Source organism: Leptinotarsa decemlineata, unplaced genomic scaffold, assembly GCF_025532065.1.
Source record: "Leptinotarsa decemlineata unplaced genomic scaffold, Ldec_3_MD MMD2_tig00000199_RagTag_RagTag, whole genome shotgun sequence".
Classification (NCBI taxonomy): domain Eukaryota; kingdom Metazoa; phylum Arthropoda; class Insecta; order Coleoptera; family Chrysomelidae; genus Leptinotarsa; species Leptinotarsa decemlineata.
Window position 1 is genome coordinate 4026951 of NW_027412544.1, and position 19492 is coordinate 4046442.

The 19492-nt window shown below is 34.9% G+C and overlaps 1 protein-coding gene across 1 annotated transcript in view; it reads right to left on the bottom strand.

The window, feature by feature from the left end:
• Positions 1 to 19492, bottom strand: part of btsz (bitesize) — a 414949-nt gene that overhangs the window by 209746 nt on the left and 185711 nt on the right. The window contains 3 exon segments of the mRNA XM_074172806.1: positions 557 to 780; positions 7213 to 7602; positions 7605 to 7634. Coding sequence (XP_074028907.1) covers positions 557 to 780; positions 7213 to 7602; positions 7605 to 7634 — 644 coding nt within the window.

The window sequence follows — 19492 nt, forward strand, 5'->3', positions numbered from 1 at the left end:
TAATGATAATTTTTATTTCATTTCTTATAGCCTATATATTTCCTCTACCTTGTGATTTAAGTCACGATGGATTTAGTGAATCCCAATAGGGTTTGGTCATGTGATGAATCTTGTGAACCTCAAAATGTTAAGTCATTCTCCGTGTTACGAATCACATGTAAAAGACAAGACCTCGTTAATCCTTAGCTCGCACAAGTTTCAACTTCTGAGGGTTGTCGTTCATAATGTCAATTGACAAATATCATGTATACATAGCATCAATTTCACTTCTTTCAGTAAATTTCTGTTTTGCTTTTTCAACCTTTTCCAAAATATATCTAATATCACGTTATTTCGAAATGAAATCTCATTACAAGGAGTCTGTTCACTATCAATATACTCTATATTTATATTTGTTCAATTTGATAAAATGAAAACTGAATGATATTATATAATGTTATTTCCAAAGGAAACAATAAAATTATTGAATTCTTTCTATGAGAAATTGTTCATACATGTATTCCAATAGAAGAGAAATTGTGTACTTTTTATCGAAAACCTGAATCCATCTACTTACTTCATTCGACGTAGATTCTTCCGAGTTATCAGACTGGTCGCCCTGGTGGAAATGAGATAGGGCTGGTCGGTGTTCCGATGTTTTTCCTCCTTTTAGTGACTGACTCCGAAGGGCACTCATGAGTTTTTCTTTCATCATTGTATTCGTAACGTTGCTGTCGAAACTAACTCGTTTTTCAATAATGTTCGAATCGAATTTCTTCGTCGGTTCGGGTGTTAGTATTCCTAAAAAATAAACGATTGAAATGAAATAATTTATGATAAATACACCAGTGTGTTGACCAAGTGCAAAAGTGTTGATCTACATGTGATTGATAGGTTCAGTATTATTGGTCAACATATATTAGCCCTCGATCGTTTTCACAAAGGGGCTAACTGCCCCTTCCACTCCCACTTACACCTTCGTGTTGCGTATGTTTTGTTTTTTTTTTACCGAATTGCACTTCACATTCTTTTTTAATGGTATTGTGCAAATCTAGGAGTTGAATTTGTAAATACATACTTATTTTTCAATCTGACCGGTGAACGAACTGTAAAGTTGCAATTTTTGGGGTAAACTGAATGTGAAGGCGCGTATCCATGTGGATCCATAGTGATATTTTTGGGGCCCAACCAGCATCAGTATTACTTATACTAAATGAGCGTTGCAAATAATATAGACGGTAGCAACAATTTTGACGAGCATATCAACAAATGTGATGGAATTGACGGATATTTGATGAAAATATATAACTTATTACCACTTTATCACAAGGCTTGAGGAAGCCATTGTATAGCGAAACACGTGTTGCGGTTTTGTAGAAGCAGCAAAAATTCTAATCTCAAGGCCTAGAATCTAGGCCCTAGATGATAAGGGCATTTCAGACATGTCGTTTGATCAAGATATCCAGAAACTGGATAACCCTGAACTGATTCAGAAGGGATAGAGGATATTTTACAAGTTCCTTACTGAGGTTGACGTCTTTGAACGTTAAAATTTTTGAAATGTTACATTAAGTGTTAGGAATCACACGTCAAAAGATAAGAGCTCGTTAATCCTTAGCTCGCACAAGTTTCGACTTCTGAGGGCTGTCGTTGGTAGGGGGGCGATAACTGGTTAACGGAAAAAACATTTTTTAAACATTTCATAACAAGCACTCCTTGTGTTCGTAGATGTGCCTTATTTGATGAAAAAAGATAAGGGTTTATTTGAAGATATCATTTGCAATTACATAGTGATTGACAATAACAATAATTCCTGAAGAAAGGTGGATCAATTTTTTCTCTTCTTTTCTTTTTCTTTCTATTACCCAACCAAACTTTCTTCCGGAAAGATTATTGGATCACTAAACTAGTTAACTGATAATAATAAATAAGTCAATCGTAGGTGAAGTACAAAATGTTTTCAGTTTGTTTGTGATATGAACATATTCAATTTAAGAGAAGTTATCTGTTAAAAAAACATCTTTTGAAATCTGTTTTTCCGTTAACCAGTTATGTTTTTGTAATTTTTTTCTGATGAATCTTCAGAAATTATAATTGTTGTATGCTGAGGCATAGAAATAAAAATATAACTGATTTCTCTATAAAACAGTTTTCTGTACCACCGAACAGTCCCTTGTCGTACCTAACAGTTCCCCGTCAGGATTTTTCAGAAAATTACAAATAACTCGAATAAAATCGATAAATTCAATGTGCTCTCTTGAGTAGCAACAGTATTACTTGAATAGAACCGGCCGATACTTGATGAAAATCCATATTGAAACTCATTAAGTTTCTTCTATGACTTATTATTAACGCTTGAGAAAGCTATTGTATAGCGACAGCATCTGTATGAGCCATTGCAAGTTTACAGAGAATTGCCGATATATATAGGAATGCCAGCGACGTCACGAGATGATACAATTTTATTTTTATATGCAAAATTTCATAAATTAAAGTTATTGACAATTCAGATTTTTTTTGAAAAAGGTAATTCATTACATGCAATAACTTTTTGCCTTATTTTTACATTTGTATTTATTTTTGAATTTAATATTCCGATTTCTATTTCTATTTCAAATATAAATTGTCCTTCACAAAATAAAATATTTTAACAAAATTAGTTTTCACGATATTTCAATTATCTTCGCATCATACAGAATATATCATTGGAAAATTTATATTAATGCCCCCAGTCCGACGCCAATTAATACTATCTTTAACGAAGACGTTAGCTGCTTCCTCAAGGGTCATAGCGGGTAGAAATATCTCAGTGACTTTGTGAATGAATTGCAGTGTCTTTTGCTTGTAATAATAATAATAATAATAATAATACGTTTATTGGTCCTTAGCATACAAGGAGCTATAGGGCAAGTCAAGGTATACAAAATTGTAGTAAAATATATTATTATAGGTATATATATATATATATATATATATATATATATATACATATATATATATATATACATATATATATATATATATATACACATATATACACATACACATATATATATATATATACACACACATACATATATATATATATATATATATATATATATATATATATATACATATATATATATATATATATATATATATATATATATATATATATATACACATACACATATAAGTGAATAAAATAAAATAAATAAATGCTCGCGGACAGCACAGTACATTTGAAGACATAAGAAAAACTAAATACTAGCATAAAATAAATATATGTATACAAGTAAATAAAATATGTAAATGCTAGCGGACCGCACAGTATATTTAAAGACATGACAAAAGTTAGCACTAGCAATTGCGACAATATTCAAAATACTCATTCAGATCGTACGGTGTAATATGAAGTAAGAAATCTTTAGTTTTTTTCCTAAAAATGTGTGCCTGATTTATTAACTTCAATTCATTGGGGAGGACGTTATATAGTCTCAATCCCATTATATCAGGTAGATTGTGACAGAGGTTTAGACGTGACTTTGGTAGGCGGAGCTCGTTTCTTCTCCTGGTGTTGTAACTATGAAAGTCAGTACTTGTGAGAAACGTGTTTTTCTTTTTATGAATATATGTTAAGACTTCCAAAATATAGAGACCGTAAAAAGAAAGAATAGCGAATTTCTTGAAGAGATTTCGACATGACTGCAGCTTCGGTGCATTTGTTATGCAACGAATTATTCGTTTTTGTGCAATAAATATATCTTTAGCGGCTGGAGATGTACCCTAGATACTGATTGCATAACTAATTCTGGATTGAACTTGAGCATAATAAAATAATAGTAGACCTTCAGTGTTCAATACATTTTTTAACATTCTGATTTGATAGCATTTAGAGTTCAGTGAGCCGGTGAGACTTTTGCAGTGTGTTTTAAAAGTAAGGTCGTTGCCAAGAGAAATGCCCAAGAATTTAATAGTGGTACGGGGTTCGATAGAGATATCGCATAGGTTCAGGTTTAAGGCAGGCAAATTGAGGTTTTGACTGGTATGGAATGTCATGTAGTTTGTTTCGAAAGGATTGAGATATAGCGAGTTTTTACTTAATCAACCGTGTAGGACATCAGTGGTGTTAGATATTTTATTTTGGAGTTCCAATTTTGATTTATCTGAGAGGAGTAGAGTAGCGTCGTCAGCATATAAGCAAGTGAACGCTTCCCGTAAAACTATTGGGAGTTCATTTATATAGATGATAAAAAGTATAGGAGCCAAGACAGAGCCTTGAGGTACACCAATATTATTTTCTTGTGGAGATGAGAAATATGTGAGTTTTTTATTTGAACTAGTGTGGCTAATTTTTACTCTCTGGGTTCTTCCTTCAAGAAAAGAACTGAACCAATCGTGGGATTTTCCTCTAATTCCAATTTGATAAAGTTCATCAAGTAGTTGTTTATGTATTACGCAGTCAAAAGCTCGACTTAGGTCACAGAATATTCCAGTTGGATTGTGTCCTAGCTCGATGGCATTAACAATTTTCACATAAAGGCAATGAACTGCACTCTCGGTGGAATGTCCAGTGCGGAAAACGTGCTGGTTTGGGTGAAGTGAATTGTTTATATTTAGAAAGTTCACAAGTTGTGCAAGCATTGTGTATTCAGAAAGCTTGGAGAATATGGGGGGAACAGTAATGGGACGATAATTTTCCATATTTTGCGGATCATGTTTTTTTTAGAATTGGAGATACAAGAGCATTCTTCAATCTCGATGGGAATAAGCCCTCTTGAAGGGAGGCATTTATTACATGAGTGAGAGGTTCGACGATAGAGGCGGCGATTTTTTTAATTAGGAATCCGGAAATATCGTCTGTGCCACAGGTGTGTTTATTTTGGAGTTTGTACTTTATAGTATCCATAATTTCCTGTTCAGTCACGTATCTGATAAAGAAACTATTAGGCATATTTTTATTCATATTCTTAGAAGGTGAGTGACTTTTATTGATTATTTTATTAATGGTGTCATACGGCGCCTGAATAAAGAAATCATTGAAGGCTTCAGATACAGATTGTGGATTATTAATTACTTTATCACCTGTTTTAAGGAAGATGTTTTTGTGAGTAGTATATTTTCCGTTCAGAGTAGAAATAATACTCCATGTGGTCTTGTTTATGTTGGAAGATGAATGAATTTTGTTGATATAGTAATGGTTCTTTGTATATTTGATCAAATTTGAGTGATTTGTTCTAGCTGTTTTGTATATTGCGTTTAGTTTTGGATCCGTTTTTTGAACCTGAAATAAAGTTTTTAAATTTTTACTCGATTTTTTGACTGTTTCGTTTACCCATTCTCTACCGAGATCCGTTTTTTGCTTTGATATTCTAACTTTTATAAGTGGACATATAACATTATAATGATATAATAAAGTGTCATGAAAAGAGTTAAATTTCGTTTCTGAACTGGTTGCTGAATAACCCTCTGCCCATGTTTCATTTTGGAGTGCGTTTATGAGATTGTTGATGTTTATATCGTTCATAATTCGTTTAGATATATAGATTTTATCATTGGCGTTCCTGAGTATGAGCTTGTTGAGAGAATAAAGAATCCTACGATGGTCCAAGATATTATTGTCCTGAACTTCATAATTGTCACACTCGGTGTCGTTGCTGTAGATTTGATCAAGTATTGTTTGAGTTGTAGAGCAAATACGTGTTGGTTCATGAATTCTAGGATTGAGGTTATATGTTGCCAATAACTGAGAGAAACTAGTTTTATCATTATTCCCCAATGAATTTAGATTAAAATCACCATTAAGAATTATGGCAGCATTTTTGTGGAAAATGTTATTTAATAAGTCATTTAGCTTATGAAAGAAAATATTGAAGATTCCAGTGGGAGATCGGTAGCATGTTAAAATTATGTACCTTTTACCAGGCAAACATTCCCAGGATACACCAGTTATTTCTATATTTTTCTCGTCACAGAATTCAGAGAGATCTAGCGGTTTGACATTCAGGTTAGAATTGACCCATATACTTACACCCCCACCCCTAGATAGTTTCCTACAGTAGTAGCTACATAAGTTGAAATTTGGAAAATTGGTGGCATTTATATTTTCAACAATGGACCAAGTTTCTGTTAAGCAGATAAAATTGAATACTCTCGCAGTTCATTTATCAACATATCTTTTTGTTTTATAACATAGTTGAATATGTTGATATCTACCTTGTTGTCTGTTGAAAGGTTTTCAAGGGCATCGAAGAATGCTTGATCTGTGTCATCACTGTGAATTCGATCATTCATTCGAACTTTCACTGGGCAACATGCAACTGTATCCTCACTTATGAAATTCACATGGTTCAGAGATTTTGCACAACTTACATGGAAGTAGTTAGAACAGTTTGTACATTTTACACTTTTTGTAAGTTTTAATATTCGGAGCTGATTCAGACCCGACGGTACCTTTACCCGCCATGTTGGACCGCAATGGACTGAAAAAAAACAATACTTAGGATATCCCTTAATGTTTTTTTTTTCAGTTTTCCAGTCTAAAATAATATCACTAATCAACAGGAGGCTATCAAATATTGACTTTTTTGTCCCACAATTTTCATTCTCCCGCCAAAATATTCATTGATAATTCATAGTCAGTATTCAATCATCGAGCTTCGGTGTTTTTTTTTTATTTATGAAATGAGAATGGTCACAACCTAAGATAATTATCTGGGAGGAGAAAACTCTCTAGTGAGTCGATGAACCGACTCCAGTTGATGAAGTCATAGCCTCCAGTGCTGGAAAATCATATCTAGGCTGTGTATTACTGTGCAGCCTAGCCTCCTCGTAGGTAAAAAGTTGGGAGCGTGGAGCAAACCTAGTTAACATAATTGACACACGAGTGTTGAAAGAGCAATGGCGTAAACTTTTTGTGAAACAGCAGAAAATGGTCTAGTTTTTTCCCAGTTTCAGATTTTTCCTGTTGTTGGTTATGCCATGGATCATTGGAAAACCAAAATTGTTCATTCACGGTAGACGAAATATTTTCATTTACGATTTTGAATTCTGAATAGTTTTTCTAGACAAAATTTGTGTGTTCGAAAATACCAATTTTGAATTTTTGTGGTTTTCTAGATCCATACTGATGATATTTTTCACTTTCAGTGAAAATATATATCAAAAGATTCATCAATCTCATCAACTGAAATTGACCCTAGGGTAAATTATGGACCCGAAATCAAGAAACATAATACAAAAGTGACTTACCTTTACCCTTCATACTCTCCTCCTCCTTCGAACTCCCCTCCTCCCTTGAACTACTCTCTCCACTACTCGCTTCATTATTCTGTTTCCTCCTAGGCGACTTTTTTCTTTCTTGCCTACTTTCTGCCAATTGCATGAGAGGATTAACTCGTGCTGGTTTATGAGATGAATTTACATGATGAGCGTCACCCATGGATAGAGGAGAAGACCCCCTTTCGGTGTACACATCCTCGGAGTGAGTCCTTCGGGCCGGGGAATGTCGTCTATGTGGTGAGGAAGGGGAGTCGACTGAGTTCAGTTGGTTTCGAAGGTTGGTTTGATGTAAGGCAAGTGAGGGGTAGTTGTTGATGTCTTGACCCCTTGGCAGGCTATTGTAGGGGCGCAGTTCCGGGAGCCTCGTAGCGCGCTCCATCTTGGTGTTGGATCTAAATACGACGAATATGTCAAATGAGGATGAGAGGAAACTACTCAATATTGTGTTACAGCAGAATGCGTAGAAATTTAAACTTTCATGAACACTAGTATCTGAAAGGAGATTTCGTTTTGAATTCGTTTTTGTGAATTCGATCTTGCAAATAATCATGATACTGTCTCATCAATGATCGCTACAAGTTCTACTATAGATCTACATCACACTTTTGTGAAGTGAAATACTTAATGATCAGTAATGAAATGAATATAGAATATTCAACGAAAGTCATTTTTCAGTTTTTTTATCGACCTTTTTTGGGTAATTGTTACCTTCCACAATCTGAAAAAAATATAAAAATTATAATGGTGAACTTTATACGCAAGTGTAGAAGGGCAAACTTTTTAGTTTATCCCGATAAGTTACTGCGTAAAAATCAAAGTATTTTTCACAAAGAAAAATCTTCTATTTATCAGTAACTTGTCGTATTTAACAATTTTGGCTATCAAAAAAATTATTAAGAAATAATACTTATCTTACGTTTCGGAGGCCAAAATCTGCCTCCGTTTTCAGAAATGAATAAAAAATTTGAATATATTCGCAGTTATTCCTTTTTTGATAGCTTATTTCTTTTCTTCTTCGACAGATGTCAAAGAAGTTTTGAAATATGAAATTATGTCAATGTACTCTCCGATATCAGTTTGTTGCCATTTCGCCACTATCCAAAGTTTTCTTCAAAATGGGTAGCCAAGTACGGTCTATTTCTAAGGAGCTATTCGAGATACAATTCTCTACAGACATGAGAATATACGCTGATTCTTTTAGCTTACGTCTCTTAGAATCAGGCTCATTGGAATAGGACAAGAAAGATTACCAATGAGCCTCATTCTAAGAGCTAAAAGAATCAGCGTATATTCTCATGTCTGGAGAGAATTGTGTCTCGAATAGCTCCTTAGAAATAGACCGTACTTGGCTACCCATCTTGAAGAAAACTTTGGATAGTGGCGAATTGGCAACAAACTGATATCGGAGAGTACATTGACATAATTTCATATTTCAAAACTTCTTTGACATCTGTCGAAGAAGTAAAGAAATAAGCTATCAAAAAAGGAATAACTGCGAATATATTCGAATTTTTTATCCATTTCTGAAGACGGAGGCAGATTTTGGCCTCCGAAACGTAAGATAAGTATTATTTCTTAATAATTTTTTTGATAGGCAAAATTGTTAAATACGACAAGTTACTGATGAATAGAAGATTTTTCTTTGTGAAAAATACTTTGATTTTTACGCAGTAACTTATCGGGGTAAACTAAAAAGTTTGCCCTTCTACACTTGTATAAAGTTCTCCATTATAATTTTTATATTTTTTTCAGATTGTGGAAGGTAACAATTACCCAAAAAAGGTCGATGAAAAAACAGAATATAGAATATATTTAAAATACAGGGTGTGACTAAATAAGTGTAAAACATTTATGGAGGTGATTTCTCATCGAAAAAAAGAGGATCTTTCATATAAAGAAATTTCTTCGGAGCATCCCTTGTTAAGATACAGCTCCTCAAAGGGGGTACATACAATTTGAATAACAATTTTTTTCACTAGCACTAAAAAAGTTACAATATTGAAAATAACCTGACGTTTTGTACTACCAAATAGACACTTAGCCAGAAATTTATTTGGTTTACCCCATGGTTGTAAGGGGTGGAAAACGCAACCCGTAAAATTTATTTCCATTGTAATTTTTTGTCTTATTATTTGTTTACCATTTAAAAATTTATAACCGATAGCCTGTTTCATTTGGAACAAAGAATGTCTCTCGTGTTTTTTGCCCAAAATAAAATAGTTCGCAGCAAAAAATTATTTTAGGAACAACTACAGAGATACATCGTCATAAATACGAAAATACGAAACTAATCTATCTAGTAGGTCGCTATTAGCGATAGTGACAATTAAATTGGTATGACGCTGTCAGTTTGTGAATTTTCGAAATTGAATTAATACTAATTGTGTGTTGTTGTTCTGTTCTTAATTTGTTACTTTAATAATTCACTTGTTATTAAAATGGCATACACAAATGAGGAAATGGCTGATATGCATTACGTTTACGGTCTGTCGCAGGGGAATGGGTTAGAAGCTTCTAGAAGATATGCTGAAATGTATCCTCAACGGCAGCATTCTTCACATAGAATATTTGCTCGACTTCATCAACGATTACGAGAATATGGTTCATTCGACAAAAGAACGCAGGATTGTGGTCGCCATCGAGAAGTACGAACACCACAGCTTGAGGAAGCAGTACTTAATTTGATTGAAGAACAACCTACTACCAGTACTAAAAAGATTGCTTTCCTGCTAAATGTTGATCATATGACGGTATTTTGAATTTTAAAGGAACAACTCTTATACCCTTACCATCTGCAACGAGTACAGGCACTGTTACCGCGAGACTTTCCGAACCGTCTTGAATTTCGAAATTGGATGCTGGAAATGATTAGAAAGAACTTGTGACTTTCTGAAGACGATAGAATTCACAGACGAATGTAGTTTTTCTCGAGACAAGATTATTAATTTTCATAATTACCACATATGGGCTGATGAAAACCCTCACGCTATTGTCGAAACAATCATTAAGAACAGTTTTCTCTTAACGTGTGGCTTGGAGTTATTGGGGATGATTTAACTGGGCCTCATTTTCTACCTCCTCAATCAAATGGTGAGGCATACGTTCAATTTTCAAGAGAAGTGCATCCAGTACTGCTGGAGGATGTTCCTTTGGGCGTCAGAAGGGATATGTTTTTCATGCATGATGGGGCTCCCGCCCATTTTAGTCAAGTAGCACGTCAGCATTTAACTGAAACATATGCAAATCAGTGGATAGGTCGAGGAGGACCACAGAACTGGCCCGCTCGATCCCCGGATCTCAATCCTCTCGATTTCTCTATTTGGGGTCATTAACAGCATTTGGTTTATCGTACTCCTGTTCGCGATGTAGAGGACTTAAGAAACCACATCATCGATGCGTGCAGGGTAATCAGAGAGACTCCAGGAATATTTGAGCGAATACGTGGCTCAATACGCCGACGTCTAGACGCATGCGTAATGTCTGAAGGTAGATATATTGAACATTTACTATGATTTCTACATGTTGTGTGTTTTGTTATTAATAAATTACTTTTGTTTATTACCCTTTAATCGTTTAATGCAGGTATTAACTACAAAATAACAATAAATCCAGTTCGCATTCATGACGATGTATCTCTGTAGTTTTTCGTAAAATAATTTTTTGCTGCGAACTGGTTCATTTTGGCAGAAAACCCAATAGACATTTTTTGTTTAGAATGAAACAGGCTATCGTATATAAATTTTTAAATGGTAAACAAATAATAAGACAAAAAGTTACATTGGAAATACATTTTAGGGGTTGCGTTTTCCACCCTTTACAACCATGGGTAAACCAAATAAATTTCTGGCTAAGTGTCTTTTTGGTAGTACAAAACGTTAGGTTAATTTCAATATTGTAAGTTTTTCAGTGCTTGTGAAAAAAATTGTTATACAAATTTTATGTACCCCCTTCAAAGGGCTGTATCTAGGGACGCTCTTTTTTTCGATGAGGAATCACCTCCCTTAATGTTTTACACTTATTCAGTTAGGAATTTGAAGTCAAAAGTTGAGAGAAAGATTTCGGTAATATAATACATTGGTTCAATTATCGTTTACTCTTCGTTTGCCAACATTGATGTGTGTTCTTCAGTTCATAATCTGAATACTTGTCAAACTAGGTGATACTACATATTGGGGAGAAAACAACCCTAATTATTTCATCAAAACCATACAGAAAATATCTTTATTGTACAGTAGGAAATTCACATTTCAGATACCTGCTCGTTCTATACACAATCTTACAGGCTGAGGTATATGCGATCTTGCAATTCGCAAAGAATATCAATTTGAAGCCCCAACGAAATGAGCGTATAAGTAGTTTCTCAGACAGCCAGGCTGCATCTGGGGCACTGAGGAACCTAAAAGTGACACCAAGACTAGTTTGGAATTGGCTGACGAGAATAGATCAACTCTATACTGGGTGCGAGGATACTTCACAGGCGTCGAGATAGCTACTGAGTGTGCCAGATACGGACCAACAACTCCATATACAGGCCGATTCATAGTGGATGGCACATTAGACGTTTCTGGTGAACCAGACAATGGATCACTTTGAAAACTCAATGGAAAGCATATTCAGATATTCTCTACCCAACTGAAATATTTTTGAAAATGCGGTGTTTCCACTTCTATTAAAAAGTAGTAGCAAATTTGATTTTTCAAATTGAACACCCTGTATATAATATTATTTTTGGAGTCTATAACAGTTACCCGACAACTTCTTTTGATATTTCTTATAGTCTATTTCAAAAGAGTGTAGAGTAATAAAATCTCATTAAGTATTCAAAAGCGCTACAGGGTGATCCGTCAATAAATTCTGTCACTTTCCTAGTCCGCATTGCAAAATTATGTCGTTTCATAAAGAGCAGGTAGGTATCACCCTGTTTTAAGGGATTTGTCCATTGTTATCGACGGATAAATACTGAGCCAGAGGCGCGCTAGTGGGATAATTGCCAAAAGAATATGCATTCATAAAAATTATATTAAAGGAAATAAAAATTTAATACAGCAGAACAGTGTTATTAAAAAAATATAAAATGTAACAATAAAATATATACGAACCGAAATCGGGAAATACTCACAAACACACACGAACGAACTTTACGTATTGAAACACTTGTGGGGACTTTAAATCAATTTATTCACAAAAACGACAAGAACTTTACTGGATACGTTATTACAATTTGACACTTGAACAATACTAAAACTGTGAACTTCCCTTAACGTTTAACAACACTCTATTTATACCCTAATTGAATGTTCTAGAGATTACTAGGTACAATTTTCAAGAACCTTCCGAGAAAATAATTATTCAGACTACCCTTAATTCTAAACCCTAACCTAAGCAAAAGTGTCACTGTCACTGATACACTGGTCTCTGTCCAGATTGCTTATCCCGCTACAGTATATTCACAATTCAATTAAATTATTCTACATCAGTATAGTCTTCATCCGAAGAACTGTCATCATCCCCTGGTGTTATAATTATAGGGTCAACCACCTGATCGACCAAGTTGTCCAGTTCCCACATTTTATCTTCCTCTTTTAAAACATGCTGGATTGCTTTTTGCCAGTTTTCTGATGTGATTTCCATAATGGCTTGATGAAACAATACCTTGACATCTTTCATTTTAAATGTGGTATTGTGCCTTGCAACATATCCTTTAACTTGTGCCCATATAAGTTCTATAGGATTTAATTCGCAATGATATGGCGGTAGGCGCAGCACAGTTACTTTATACTTTTCTGCTACATCTTCTACGGCATATTTCATGAAGCGAGATTTATGTTGTTTTACTATGGCTAGCAGTTCCTTTTTTACTGAATTCGTCTCAAACTGAATACCTTTTTTTGACAGCCAGTTAATAATTTCTTGCTTTCTCCAAGCTGAAGTTGGTACCTTCTCTAAGCGCCTTGAATGGTAGCTTGCATTATCCATAACCACGACCGAATCAGCTGAAAGAAATTTTAACATTTCCCCGAAGTAGTCTTCGAAGACATCCGAATTCATGTCCTCATGATAATCTCCCGTCCGGCACGACTCAAAGCTTAACAAACCTTCTTTTGAAAATCCGTCTTCGCTTCCAATGTGAGCAATTATAAGCCTCTTCCCTTTTCCCGAAGGCACTTTAATACCCGTCGAAAGGCCTTCTATGAAAGCTTGGCGAGAACTTGTTATATTTTTATCTTGCCACATTTTTTTGACTATATAACCTTCGTTTATCCACGTCTCATCAAGATAAAAAATTTTCTTTTGCTCTCTGCGGTACTGCTTTATAGTTGTCAAATATTTTCGTCTCCAGCAAACAATTTCATCACTTTCCAGTAATAGTGCCTTTCGATTGTGCTTTTCCCAGGCAAAATTCATACTTTTTAAAGTTTTCCATAAAAGTTTTCTGGATATCAAAGGAATATCGTTATCTTGGCTTATCTCGATAAATATTTTTTCAAAAGTGGGTATTTCCTTTTTAAAATAAAACGAATGAACTTTTCTTCGAATGTCACATTTGGTGTCTTCATCTAAGATTTTTATTGGTCTTCCTGATTTTCTCTTGCATGGACTTACCTGGCCTGATATCTTTCTTTCTCGCAATAATTTAAAAATCGTGGACTGTCCAATTCCAGTCATTCGGGCACATCGCTCAACACTTTCTTGCACAGACAAACTAGGGTGATCGTGTTTTATGCAATCATATACATTTAAAATTATAACTTTTTCGCAAACAGATAGCGGAGAATTTTTTACACTTCTTTTCTTTGGAGTAAATGTCCCCATTTTATAACTTTTTCACTATTTCTATATCACAATATCACTGTACGTTTAATTGGTGTAGTAACAATTACTATTATAACTCGAATGTTTAAGACACCATTACAATATATTTAAACCCTTTTTCTTAATTACCTGGGTTTAATAGGTATTGCATGATTGGTGGGCAGGGTCAAAAAGGGATTATTATAATGACATGGCACCTCGGAACTAAGTGTTAACCCTTTTTTGAGAAATCATGCTCAAGTATATGAACCCAAATTGCATATTAAATAAGTTTACAAGAACCACTAAAATTAATCTTAATCTATTTTTAAGAAATTTTACTTACCTAAATACATGTAGGTACTTAGTTTTAGACCAAATTACTTCCCAAAAATGGCCTTTTATTATTATCTATGTCTGTAATTTTTAATTTACTTTAATTATTAAGTTTAATAATCCTAAGATTTCCCTACGCCCATGGACGACAACGAAATTCAGGCAAATTTTATGACACTTCATGATTTATTACTCTACACTCTTTTGAAATAGACTATAATAACTATATGTTACCGTTTACGGAATATGAATTCATTTCAATTTATTCTTCGGAAATCATGACCACTAAAAATGCTGATATCTTTGGGTTAAGGAGTACTATGGTACCGAAATTTGGTTTGTAGTTAGGTGATACTTGAATGCTTTTCATATTTCAGCGTAATCTCCGTTACTTCAACACGGCATAAATTTCTTGAGGTTCTTTAGCAATAGAATCGGATACCTTTTGTTGAACTTTCTACATGCCCTACTGATAATTTTACCACACTGTCCAAAAATAATACATAAATTCATAAAACCTTCATTTGAATAGTTTTGTTTCAAAGACAAAATACAATCAATATAGGAGAATATCTAAGACGTTCTCAGAGCGGTGCCTGTGCGAAACTAGCTATTTACATTGAATTTGAATCGCTGAAGATTAAATCCATTTGGAGAAACGTTCTGAGTAAGTTTATTCCACATCAACGCCTTTGTCCAGATGAAAGAGTTCTTGAAAAGTGAAGTTCGAGGTGTACTCAGTTGAACCTCAAAACGATGAGCAGCCACATTCCGTCGCGTATTTCTGATTTGTTCCGCTGTTAGTAGAATCAAATGTGCCAAGTACCTTGAACACTTTTTGTGAAAGTATCTATGAAAGAGAGACAATTCTCCAACCTTTCTTCGATGTTTCAGGCTATCAAGGTTGAACGTGATGTTCGCGTCTTCAATCAGACGGATGGCTTTTTTCTGGATGGAATCCTGCCATTTCAGGGTATGCAAAGAAGGTCTGATCTGAGCTTTATAAAGCATCAAAAGTTGCTGAGGAGTGTAGTTTTCTGGTTTGGAACAGTGTTCCAAGCTTTTGAGAAGCATCCTTTGCATTTCCAGCGACATGATTGTGCCAAGACATATTGGTATTCATTTTAACCCCCAACAAATATATATATTATATCCGGTTCGGAGACATTTATCTTCCTGGAGAAAACCGATGCCTGGGTTTTTGTGGCATTGAATTACTTCCAACCCATATCGAAATCACTTCTAGATTCTCATTAAGATATGCAACCTCCTGCTGCTGGTGAATATGTGCCTACGTAGCTAATGTCCTGGAATCCAAATGGAATGACGAGATAAGTGTGCTGTAGTCAGCAAAGTAATATATTGGATTCTTGTTTTTATCCAATAAGTCGTTGATATACAATAAAAAGAGAGTTAGAGACAATATGGATCCAAGGATAACACCGGTATTCGAGAGATATCCATCGACAGCTACTTTCAGGGTTCGTTCTTTCAGGAAGCTAAAGAGCCATATATAAAAATGATCCGAGAAACCATAACATCGAAGTTTGACCAGCAAACCATCATGCCACACACGGCCAAAGGTTTTAGAAATACCCAGCGCAACACCTCTTGGTTCTTCATATTTCTCGACTGCGTTATTCCAAATATGGGTGACATACGATAGAAGGTCGTCTGTTGATCTCTGTTTCCGAAAAACCTGTATTGAAGTAACGGAGGCCATGATTTCCGAAGAGACAGAAAAATTTAAATCAATTCATATTTCGAAACGGTACCAGATGGAGATATCAAGATACGTTTTCGGGTAATTGTTGTAGATCCCAAAATTAATCAGAGCGTTCCAAAGTAGCTACTACTTTCCAACGAAAGTGGCAACGCCGCGAAAGAGAATTTACGAATATGCTCTCCATTGAACATTCAAACGATTTGGTGTTTGGTTAACCAGAAACGTCTAATGTGCCATCCACCGTGAATCAGACTGTATAAATCTCGACAATTCTGAGAAAATGTAATCGGGATCATTCACGTGAAAGTCTTTACTGAAGGGACCACCTGAAAAGAGAATAGAAAAACTGTTCCAATGAAGCATAGATTGACCCAGAATGATTTCAGGACTACTTACTGGACTCTATCCTTGGAGAGGGCACCTTAACAAAAAAAATGGTTGTGTGAGGCACTGGATTACAGGAGGCAAACAATTTATGACAACCCAAATAATGTCCAGAAAAATAAACCATCCTACAAGAGAGCTCTACAAACCAATATTCCCGGTATTGTTTTATGAAACAGGCGGTAAAAATTAAGTGAGAGGGATGACATCTCCCCTTACGAAACAACTGGGAACTCAATTTTCAGATATCCAAGATGAACAAGACTCCCGAAGGCGGTCAGTTGCAAAGCCAAGTTTTGACGTGGACGCCGACGAGATTCGTCCTCCATCTTTCACTGTAAGACAATCAGCTGAAAACCAGGGCTCAAACATGACTCATTTATGATTCAACACCAGACATCGCTGTTTCGACCCATCCTAGGTTTCATCAGTGCTGCTAGGATCAACTATAAATGTAATGCTGGATTCAACTGTCCTCAAGGACAAACCTAAGTAAGTGAGGGCTATGCCATCTCCCCGAAAGGAAAAGTCATATATGGGATCAACAGAGAACTCATTACTTGAATATCAAAGATAAACGAAGCTTTCCCAAAGCCCGGATTCGATATCGAATGAGATTCGTCCTCTGTCAGGGCAGTTGCGGGTCGAAACGTCGAAACAGCGCTGTCTGTTGAACCATAAAAGTGTTGTGTTTGGGCTCTGTTTTTTTCAGTCGGTTGAAAGAAATTGACAAGTCACACAGCTTGCAATGGATCTCATTATCTCAGGGTTTTTCGGGGTTGTAGGAGCAAATGAAACAGCCGTGGATCCGGTCAATTTGGCCAATTTATTTGAGTGGTCAAAAGTGTTATCAGAAATGATACCAACGAAAGTACGAGAGTTTGACAGAGCTGAAACTATATAAATGTTAATATCACGAAATACATTTTGGAAATGAAGTTACATTCTCCTGTACCAACTAATTCAAACCTACCTATATAAATGGTAGGTTAGGTTAGGTCCTTAAATAGAAAAAAAAAAGTGATATAGGTTCACGCTTGTGAATACGTATACCAAATAGCGCGTTATGTGCGAGACCTGATCTTTTTATCGAGTTGCATGAGCACTGCATCTTCAAAACGCTCTGACATTGCCTGTACTACTCCTAAAAGTTCAGAGAGTAACGCGATCCGCACTTCGCCTGTATCCGGACTTGGAGTTCGTTAAGAAGTAGTTCATGGTGCTGAATTATCCAAAATTAACTAGGGATTCCGATCAACAGTGCCCAATCATTTTTAAAGTGAAGAATAGTTAATATTGGAAACATTATTAATTATAAATATTTATATTGAATATGGGGCAATATTGAGGATATTACTGAAATGCTAGAAGATTAGAATGTAGCGGAATTCCAAGGAACTAACCGCACATTTGTGGTTTCAATTAGAAGACCTAGAATTCCCAAGCATCATCTAACATCACCACGTAGGCAGCTATAGCTACCTGCGTGACTTCCGGATCCAGGATATGAATAGAGAGATATAAATATTAACGAGTGTATATGATATATATATATATATATATATATATATATATATATATATATATATATATTAAGGCTGCAGGCTGTTGAAGTGTACAAAGTGGTTAAAAAAAGTGTGTTTATTCAAACAAAACCCCCTGTATTTCTTTACACTTCTGAATATGTCGGGAAAAAATAATATGATTTCTTTGAAGGTACTATGTACCTAAATATAACCGTTCTCGAGTTATTGATTTTTTTATGAAAATGCTAGGTACAATTGGGAACTAAATAACATCGAAATGTATAGAAATCATCCCTTCGAATTTGATCAAGCATGAAAAAGAGGTTTTGGGCTAATGATTTCAATAAAACTCGTTTTTCAATATTATATAGAATAATCAAAAATCAAGATATTTTTGTTGTCTGATTCTCAGCGGCACATTCTCCAGAAACTCTAGCAGATCATCTCGTAAAAATTGTAAAAAAAATTGACCATTCAAGTTTCCATAAAAAAATATTGTCCTATAACTTGTATTCATTTCAACACGTTAACAGACCATCTATTCTGCTGATCCAGAGTGCGGAAAAAAGAGTATTTACATCACTATAGTAGAAGTTGTGTCTGTTCGCTAAGCCATTGCTATGAAAAGTAGATTCATCAAAAAATAAAATGGAATCCAAAAAATATTCATTCTTACTAAACTTGTCCAGAACTCATAGAAAAATCTCGATTCGTTGTTGGAAGTCTATTTCATATAATTCCTGGTGCATCTGAATACCGTACAGGTGAAATTTTGTTATTTTTTAATTACCCTAGAAATGTTCCTTATGCTTATCCATGTTTCTCGATCTTACGTTGACTCGTATGAGTGTTTTCTATGATTATTCCCATAACGAGAAATTCATTTTCCTCATTTTCAATGATATGTTTTGGGGTCTAGGTGTCTTTTCATAAGCTACACTTCCTTGTCCCGTGGATGATTCCCTTCTGAATATTTACACAACTTTGATATGTCACACCTTTTTGAGCCACCCTGTAGACCCCAATAATTTCTTTGTGCAGCCTTTTTCAATATACATATAATGAAAATAGAGGTATTCTCCAAAAAATAATCGTTTGGTTTCCAGGGACAGTGTGTATGGAGTGCCTCACACTGTACAATGATTTTCGAAGAATTACCATTTATTTCTAGATACACACAATAACTTTGTCAATATATTTGTCGATCTTTGAAATCTTGTCATCTCACGTCCAGGTTTTATTTTTAAAAGAATTCACAATCTTTCGACTTTTTTTTCACAAATCTGAAATATAATTTTTCATAGATAAGGTTTTTAGGCTACCAATTTTTCTGTAACTCGCCACTAGATGACGCTGTATAACAATTTTTCCCAAGTTCGTTGATTCCGATTCTGTCAAAATATATAAAAATGGATGTTTGTTGGTTGGTTGGTTGGTTGGTTGGTAAGTGATAAACTTCTACATCGGTCAACCGATCGTGATGAAA